The sequence below is a fragment of the Zerene cesonia genome, chromosome 24, assembly GCF_012273895.1.
Source record: "Zerene cesonia ecotype Mississippi chromosome 24, Zerene_cesonia_1.1, whole genome shotgun sequence".
Classification (NCBI taxonomy): domain Eukaryota; kingdom Metazoa; phylum Arthropoda; class Insecta; order Lepidoptera; family Pieridae; genus Zerene; species Zerene cesonia.
In genome coordinates, this window is record NC_052125.1 from 2,735,018 (window position 1) to 2,744,659 (window position 9,642).

The 9,642-nt window shown below is 39.7% G+C and overlaps 1 protein-coding gene across 1 annotated transcript in view; it reads right to left on the reverse strand.

Annotated features, from left to right (window-relative positions):
• Nucleotides 1-9,642, reverse strand: part of LOC119836359 (WD repeat-containing protein 7) — a 120,341-nt gene that overhangs the window by 103,394 nt on the left and 7,305 nt on the right. Inside the window, exons 11-20 of the mRNA XM_038361663.1 lie at nucleotides 8,531-8,632; nucleotides 7,942-8,082; nucleotides 7,255-7,333; nucleotides 5,739-5,880; nucleotides 5,187-5,244; nucleotides 4,378-4,539; nucleotides 3,787-3,907; nucleotides 3,065-3,228; nucleotides 2,049-2,143; nucleotides 1,111-1,195 (exon numbers count right to left, since the gene is read on the reverse strand). Coding sequence (XP_038217591.1) covers nucleotides 1,111-1,195; nucleotides 2,049-2,143; nucleotides 3,065-3,228; nucleotides 3,787-3,907; nucleotides 4,378-4,539; nucleotides 5,187-5,244; nucleotides 5,739-5,880; nucleotides 7,255-7,333; nucleotides 7,942-8,082; nucleotides 8,531-8,632 — 1,149 coding nt within the window. The remainder of the gene's footprint in view (nucleotides 1-1,110; nucleotides 1,196-2,048; nucleotides 2,144-3,064; nucleotides 3,229-3,786; nucleotides 3,908-4,377; nucleotides 4,540-5,186; nucleotides 5,245-5,738; nucleotides 5,881-7,254; nucleotides 7,334-7,941; nucleotides 8,083-8,530; nucleotides 8,633-9,642) is intronic.

The following is a 9,642-nucleotide window of genomic DNA, read 5'->3' on the forward strand; positions in this document are numbered from 1 at the left end:
TATTTGCAGTTAACAATTTTCTTTTTTCTTTATTACAATATTTATGGCAAGACTAGGTATATATATATATATATATAAGAGAAAGTCCTGTTAGTCAAGATGTTTATAACTCAGGAACGTCTCAACCGATTCGGATGAAATTCGGTACAGGAATAGTTTTGAGACCCTAGAAAGGACATCTACACGGAGTCCTCCCGGGTGTAATAAACCAGGGTCAGTAGCTTTTCCTTAGAAACGCGCGGGTAAAGCCACAGCCGGAAATATTACGTGTCACGCTGTTTGTCCGCGATGGACTCCCAAACTACTCAACCGATTTTAATCAAATTAGCACACCAGGTACAGTTTGACAACTTAAAAGATAGAATAGTTTATTTAAGTTGTAGTTTTGTGTAGTTTTATAGCATTGAAATGCTTTATAAATGAGAAATTTTAAAAGAGTAGAAAAAAATTCTCAGGGTAGCTTATATTATTTCAAATACAATAAAAGACACCTCGGGCGAAGCCGGAGCGTGCAGCTAGTATATAATACCAGTCGTAATTTATATGCAATGGTACTGGACTCGATTCCTTGCTAACATGATAAATTTTAAAACATTTTTTTATATAATATATATAATAATATAATAATATGTATATCTTAAATGACTGTATCGTATTTAATGATATTTTGTAGCGCCTGTCATGACGTAGTGCTTTAGTGCCTAATCTCCACATTAATTATAATTATTAAATAATTAGTTAATGTGTTCGTACGAATCTTTAGAACGTCTTTACCAAACATGATAAGCATTAAGCAATTAAAGATTAATATAAAAATATGAGGGTAGTTCATAAAAATAAACCCATACAAACGATAGCATATTGTCAAAAAACTATTTCTCTTTATAAATATGTATGTATATATTTTAAAGGCATTTATAACGCTACATCGTCTCTTTTTAGTATCATTTAAGTTTCGTGGTCACAATTATGTTTAGATTTAATTAATAAAAAAGTTATGTGTAAACTTATTTTTATGTGTGTCCTTTTGGTGTGGCTTAATTAATAAAAAAAATAAAAAAATCATTTAGTTTAATAAAAAGCCTAGGCGGTTCATTAAATAAACAGTACCTGATATCCGTTTCGCCGCATCCGGGCTCGCAGACTGCGTCAGTGCCGCCACCTTCATGTACTCGCTCGTTATCAGACCGGCCGCCTGAAATTAAATCACCATTATTACCATCATCATCATCATCATCATCATCATCATCATCATCATAAGCCCATATATGTTCTCACTGCTGGGACGCAGGCCTCCTATCAGGGTTCAGGCCATAATCCACCACGCTGGCCAAGTGCGGGTTGGCAGATGTCACACATCGTCGAACTTTTGATTCTTGGACATGACATGTGCAGGTCAATTGAATAATCAATTTATTTCCTGCACGCTCACCTGGTCTCGAACCCCGACTTTTCAACAAGTCCGAGGTCCTCACCACTTAGCCGCCATTGCACACGTGTAAGTCCACATTAAATCAATTTGAAACAATTTAATATGTATATCCACTAATATTATGCTACTGAACGGCTCGTTTGTTTGATTGTAAGTGTAAATCTTGAGAAGTCACATCAATCAATCTCTTTGGTTATGATATTGCAAAATGAAAGAACATAAGACATTTTTAAAGTATAAAAAAAAAAACTGATCACTCAGCGGGACTCGAACCCGAGTCTTTTTGCCAACGTCTCGCCTCTCGGCCACCCGATGCGGGTTCATATCCCGCCGCGTGATCATTTTCTTATTCTATTCTTCAAAAAAATTATTTATAGAGCCATTTCAATGCTATAAAAATAAAAATTAATCTCTACATAATATATAAAGAAAAAAAGCCCAATAAAAGATCCATAGACATTCCTCCAAACTAGATCGAACCGGATGAAATTTCTTATGAAAGTAGTATAAGAACCGGTAAGGGCATAGGTCCGGAAATACTACAGTACAATAAAACCCCCCAACTTTGTCTGCGTTTGGAGAGCTAGTGAGTTATAGATATGTATGTCTAGTTCACCTCGAGACTGGCTGGACTCATGGCTGAATATTCTTCACTCAGCAGCTCCACGATCAGACCCTCGATGTCGAAGAACAGGATATGGCTCTCCGGGTCTGTTAATGAATGAATAAATGAATATAATAATTATTATATGCAAGTTATACGCAATTTATGTCTGTTTTACTACAGTATAAAACAAAGTCGCTTTCTAATATTAGTAGGACTGGTACTAGCTGTTCGCCCCGGCTTCTCTCTATAGGCTATAGCCTATGTCACTCAGTGAAGAAGAAGCTTTCTAATGGTGAAAGTTTTTTTGAAATCGATCCAGTGGTCTTTGGGTGAAAATGTGGATGACTGTGATTGTTTTCCATATGTACTGTATATGTAGTTATTTTGTTAAAAGTCTATGTGTAATAACATTTTCATCGGCCCGTTTTGATGTGTGTACACACTCGGTGTCTCTGTGTGCGTGTACTCCGAGTGTGTCTATGTATGCGTGTTCGCCGCTCATGTCTGTGTGTTTATATGTGCTGTGCATGCGTGCTCCCCGCGTGTCTGTATTTCTACTCCGCGTGTGTATGCATGTGTAAGTATGTGGTCTTTATATGTGTGCGTGCGCGTGCTTGTGTGCTCCCTGCGTGTGTATATGTGTGCTCCACGAATATATATACGAGTGTACGTGTGTGCTCTACATCAATGTAAGTGCTCATGCGTGTGCGCATTTGCTCCCCCCCCCCTCCATATAAATGTTCGCTCCCCGCTCTTGTGTGCTCCACGCGTGTACGTGTGTATGTGTACTCCACGCGTATATACGTGTGTATGCGGCGAGCACACAGTCTGTGTATGTTTACGTGCGCGAGCGCTTCTGCTCCCCCCCCATGTGTATATGTTCGCTCCCCACCCGTGTGTGCTTCACGTGTGTATGTGCACTCCGCGCGTGTATACGTGTCAATTTGGAGAGCACACAGTCTGTGTATGCGCGTGCGTGCGTGCGTGCGTGCGTGCGTGCGTGCGTGCGTGCGTGCGCGTCCCACCGGCGGGGTTGGAGCGGAAGCCCTGCACGGCGAGCGGCGGCGGGCGCGCGCGCGGCGGCTCGGCGAGCGGGCCGGCGCCGGCGCCGCGCTCGGCCGCGTGCAGCGCCGCCAGCCCGCGCTGCGTGGCCGCGCGCATCGCGGTCAGGTTGCGGTGCCGGAGCCCCCTGCGACGACGCATATTCACATTATCATCGCTACATAGCATAAAATAAAGTCGCTTTCCGCCGTCTGTGCTTCTGATTGACATTTAAAATTTTCAAGATCTATCAGACGAATGAAAATTCATCATAAAGATCATACGGTATTTACGCAACAGATTTTGATGAGGTTCTTTTTTAATTAGATAGAGCGATTCAAAAGGGTGGTTTATACGTATACTAGCTCTGCCCACGTACCTAAAACCTTTCTCAAGAAAAAGGCTGATCTAACACTGAAACTGAGTAGATTTTAATATTAGCGCGTTAAACCAAAAAATCTCTTCAGCTTTACAATCTATATATATAAAATTCTCGTGTCACAGTTTTCGTTGCCATACTCCTCCGAAACGGCTTGACCGATTCCTCTGAAATTTGGTAAGCATATTGGGTAGGTCTGAGAATCGGCCAACATCTATTTTTTATCCCGATATTCCTACGGGATGCGGACTTACGCGGGTGAAACCGCGGGGCGCAGCTAGTATTAGTATAGATTAAACAATATATTGTTTATTGGTATACACTTGCCTAAAGAAATGTACCGCGGGATTGGCGAGTCCCTGTAAATCGGTGCCGCTGGACAGCGAGCCGCCCAACTCATCCGCCAGCGCCTCATCGCACGCCGCCAACACCTCCTCCGCTATCATACCTGGTGAAGAATGACCAAAACCATGTTTCATTCAAATTCTATTCATTTTTTCCATCAAATCATTCATTTCATTCTTTTCATTATTGTCTTAAGGTAGTTTGTGATTCAAACACTCCTAAAAAAAAAAAATGCTCGTGTCAGATTCCACTCTTCCGTTTAACATTTTAAATCTAGAAATAAAATAAGATGATTTTACACAATACGAACCAAACATAAAAGAAAAAAACAAAAACCGAAATAAATATAAACAAATGAGGTCAACGTCTGGGGGGGGAGGGGTATTAAAACGTATGTTTTTAACCCGCTGCGCATTTTGTTCGTGTTGGTTAAACACAGGTCATTTCTCTGCCATAATTATTATGTAATATAGTAATATAAACATCATTTCAAAGAGCAATTACACACAGTCATACAAACACACACACACAGCCACACGCACACACACACACACACACACAGCTCCCACTCACCGTGCAGCACCCTATCCAAGTGGCCCGTCTCCATCTGCCACACGTACACGGTACCATCGCTGCAGCCGACCACCATGAAGTCATCCGCGGGCCGCCATTTTATCGTGACCACCGGAAACAGGTGGCGCGAGGCGAGCGTGACGCACTTCCGTTCTGTTAGACCTGAAAAGCAAAACAATTTTTTTATTAATCCGTCGCCTTTGCATCTGGTCTGTGCGTGTGCGTGTGCGTGTGCGTGTGCGTGTGCGTGTTTGTGTGTGTGTGTGTGTGTGTGTGTGTGTGTGTGTGTGTGTGTGTGTGTGTGAATGAGTATACTAGTGTTTATTATGTTTTTAGAAAAATAATGGTGTAAATTTTTATGATATTTTAATACTAGCGTATACATTACTAGTTTTGCCGCGCGAACGAACCCGCTGGTAACACTTAGTATTTCTATACCTTACATGTTATTCTGCTACATAAGTCACATTACTGTATACAAGTATCATCAAAATCCGTACAGTGGTTTACGCGTGTAAGAGTAACAAACATCCATACATTCTTGCAAACTTTTTTTCTCTCTTAGTAAAAAAACTTAATGATCAAGAATATATGCCAATTTATAATATTTATTGCACAAACTTAGAAAGAGACAACAAGAATATAATAAACAGAATAAAAAACACTGTGTACAAGAGGCGCTCTTAATGCTTAACAGCAATCTCTGCCAGGCAACCTGGTAGGAAAGCAATCGTACGAATTTCTGGGATAGTGCAAATGCAAAAGAAAATTATCTATTCCAAAAATTGTGTATAAAAATGTATACTCACTTAACAAAGTAACGCTGTGATCCGATGCGACTGAACAGATACACTTCTGAATTCGAGGCTGTGAATGAAACAAAGAAAATATTATACTAATGAAATATACACCTTAAAACGTATGTGTTAAGGTACATTATTGTATGTGCATTACTCACATATCATCTCACTCATCGTGATCTCAAAAAATATAAATACACAAAATGGGCCAGCTCGTATCGGGGAAGTACCGCACCCCAACAGAAAACTGGCTCGATATAGTAGCATGCTACTGTGTTTCGTACGGTGAAAAGAGGGGGGAGCCGTTTCCTTTTCCTCACCCTTCCCAGTCCATTCCTTATCTCCAATTCCTTCTTCAATCCTTGCTTTATAAGTTAGAGCGGGCAACGCATTCGCAGAGGCACTACCTCTACTCTGTCCACGGGCGGTGGTGATCGCTTACCATCAGGCGGACCACCAGCTCAGTTGCCCGTATGAGACATACACAAAAAAAAAAATTTTCTCTCTCACACACATAGGAACTTCACACTTCTCACACTAGCACCTAAATACATAACTCACACTACAATTCTGCGGCGGCACAATCAGCTGGGTTATTTCCCCGGCGTGTACGCAGAACCGATGCAGGAGGGCGCCGCTGAACAGGTCCCATAGACACACCGCGAAGTCTATCCCACCGGACACTAGGTGGGATTTGTCGTATCTGAATGAAAGAAAAACATTTTTTTCTTATAAAAAATTTATTAATTATCTCCTCAGTGGTTTTTTTAAAGGGAATCGAACTTTGGACACTTTATTCAATGATCGTTTTGCTGCGTAGTCACTTTTCCAAAGAGGTATAGGATAGAAAATAGCTAAAGTTTTTGGTATATTTACAATTTTCTTAATATTTCCTGATAGGGAGCTATAAGAATCTTTCGAAAGCTTTTCGAAACATAGAGACGAAAGGTTTTCTTAGTTTGCTAAGAAAAAGTTAACTTTGAGAAGTTTAGGATATTTGGAATTAATACAAGTATTCATAAATTTAATCAAAGTTTGACGAGTTAATAACAGATAGCGTGGTGGCTTATGATTCCCTGGCAGTCCGCCCCTGCTTCGTCCGTGGTACATATATAGCCTATGGCCTTCCTCAATAAATGGGCTATCTAACGCTGAAAGAATTTTTCAAATCGGACCAGTAGTTCCTGAGATTAATGCGTTCAAACAAACAAACTTTTCAGCTTTATAGTATTAGTATAGATTATTCATATATCCGTTACAGTTGTGTCTCGTAACAGATAACGAATCAAAAAGTCCGTTTCAGACAAAAGTCAGAGCTACAAAAATGGTCAGATATCTTAGAAATCAACCTTATGAACAACGTCTGAAAGCACTTGACCTCACATCTCTTGAAAGGCGCAGGCAGAGGGGAAGTCTTATAGAAACATACAAAATACTTAGTGGGTATTATAATGTACCTGGGATTGACAGTTTGTACACTCTGAATGAAAACAAAGATTTACGTGGACATTCGCGCAAATTGTGGAGAGTGCAAAGTAAATGCAACCCCATGAAGCATTCTCTATCCAACCGTGTTGTCACAGAGTGGAATAGGCCACCCGAGAGTGTAATAATGGCACCCACGTTTGTTTACAAAATACTTTTAAAAATAAACCCACCCATGTTTACACAACACTTTTAAAAATAAACCTACCCATGTTTACACAACACTTTTAAAAATAAACCTACCCATGTTTACACAACACTTTTAAAAATAAACCCACCCATGTTTACACAACACTTTTAAAAATAAACCCACCCATGTAACCATTTACACAACACTTTTAAAAATAAACCCACCCATGTTTACACAATACTTTTAAAAATAAACCCACCCATGTTCACACAACACTTTTAAAAATAAACCCACCCATGTTTACACAATACTTTTAAAAATTAAATTGGATGAACTAAATGTTTTCTTCAAATCATAAAATACACACGCATCAGCTTTTTAGCTGCTAGTGTGCTTAAATAAAATAATAATAAATAATAATAATAATAAAAAGTCAGTTTTGATTTGAAAGAGCCAAATTACCTCTGATGCACATGATGTGGATACAGCAGACAATTAACTCTGCCGTTGTGGCCCAATAGCAATTGGTGTGGAGGCCAATCTGAAAACAATTATCGATGAATTGACACCCGGCGTACATTATCACAATAAACATGAACATCGTGCGATGGTAGCAAACGCAACCAACTTCACTCACAAGGGAGCCTGGCTTGTGACACTTCACTTAATTTAGTTTCTTAATCTTTAAAATTAACTAGCTGCGGCCCGCGGTTTCATCCGCGGGACAAAAGTTGCCTATATGTTATTCCAGTTGTCCAGCTGTCTACGTACCAAATTTAATTGCAATCGGTTCAGCAGTTTTTGCGTGTAAGAATAACAAATACACACACATCATTACAAGCTTTCGCATTTATAATATTAGTAGGATTATCGATTATATTCTACGTTTATATTCCACTAGCTTTTACCCGCGGCTTCGCACGCATTTAATTCGGAGTAGCTAATAGATGTCATTATACATATAAACTTTCGTCTTGAAGAGTTAAGTATTTATTTTAAAAAAAACCCATCAAAATTAGTTGCGTAGTCGTAAACATTTAAGCATACATAGGCACATAGAGACAGAGAAAGCGACTTTGTTTTATACTATGTAGTGATGGTCCAATTCCGACCAATAAGCGACATCCAGCATACTATATGGCCACTTACCATCCAATTGCTGATGGCTCCCGTGCAACAGCTGCAACTGTACCGTATGCGTCGCGTTCACAATCACGATGGACCCGTCCTCCCGTCCCACCACGAGGCGGTTCGCCGCCAGGAGGTAGATGGACGCTGTTAGCTTTATCTCTGCAAAATAAATTTCTTCTGAACATATGGGAAATCTAAAATTATAAAAGAATTCTAATAAGTGAAGTCCCGTGTCCCCTAGTGAGGCATGTGGCGGATGATATACATCTGTATCACTGATCGATTTTCTTTTTTACCGTTCCCACCGGAAATTGAAGCCAGAACCCCTCGGCTCTACGCTTACGTGTCAACCACAACGCACGCACCAAGGAGGCGGTCATAAACGAATTATAATATGTACATCAGCTGTCTCCCCCCCCCCCCCCCCACTATCCATCATTCATAGTGCATGTTTTCTGTTTTCTCTCCATAAGAACATTTCTTGTGGCTTAGCAAAAATGAAAAAAAAGGTCAAAGGAGTCCTCAAGTTTTACACTGGGCAACACATTCGACGACTCATGATTATTTAAATAGATACTATTCGGGAAATAAATTCAAATTTTCTTACCATTGTCTTCAGGATGGCTGAACTGGTCTAAAACGCCAACAGGACTAGGGTTCATATCCGCCCAGGCCATGTCCAAGCTTGTAGTAACTATCGGTGCTCTAGCTGCAAGATGTTTAATTGTGTTAATTTACCGAATTCAAAAAAATTAGGAGCTACTCAAGTCGACTGTATGTTTTTTTCGTTAACATAAACTATTTAATGGGAATACCGATTTTGTTGATTCAGTTTTTAATCAAAAATTTGATTCGATGCGTAACTGGCTTAAAAACTAAGAAGAAAAACTTTTTTTTTTAACGGGCAAACGAACTATTGGTTTGCCCACTAGCGAGCCATCACTACTGCCCATGAGCCTTTACAAGAATACTTGTAAAGGTGTTGTCGGCGTTTTAAGGTAGGTGGTTATTCTTAATTAGTAATAGTAGATAGCTTAAAAGTATAATTTAAGTTATGATTTCATTAAAAATATAGGGTCGCTGTTGCTCGCGGCAGCAATGTGAGTGGTCAAAGAAAATAAACATATTAACATATTTAATATAGCGCCATCTATTGGAATTATATTTCGGAGTAATTCAATTAAGCATCGTAAATGATCTACCCATGGGAATGAAATGTGTCCCCGCGATAAAAAGTAGCCTTTCACTCCTAAAAATCACATTATAAAATCGCTTGGTTACGACGTGATAGAAAGACAAACAAATATACTTTCATATTTATAATACTAACTGCGCCACGCGGTTTCATCTGCGTAAGTCCGTATCCCGTAGGAATATCGGGATAAAAAGTTGCCTATATGTTATTTCAGTTGTCCAGCTGTCTACGTACCAAATATCATTGCAATCGGTTGAGTAGTTTTTGCGTGAAAGAGCAACAAACACACACACACACATCCTTACAAACTTTCGCATTTATAATATTAGTAGGACTAGCTGCGTCCCGCGGTTTCACCCGCGCAAGTCCGTATCCCGAAGGAATATCGGGATAAAAAGTTGCCTATATGTTAATTTCCAGTTGTTCAGCTGTCTACGTACCAAATATCATTGCAATCGGTTCACTAGTTTTTGCGTGAAAGAGCAACAAACACACACACATCCTTACAAACTTTCGCATTTATA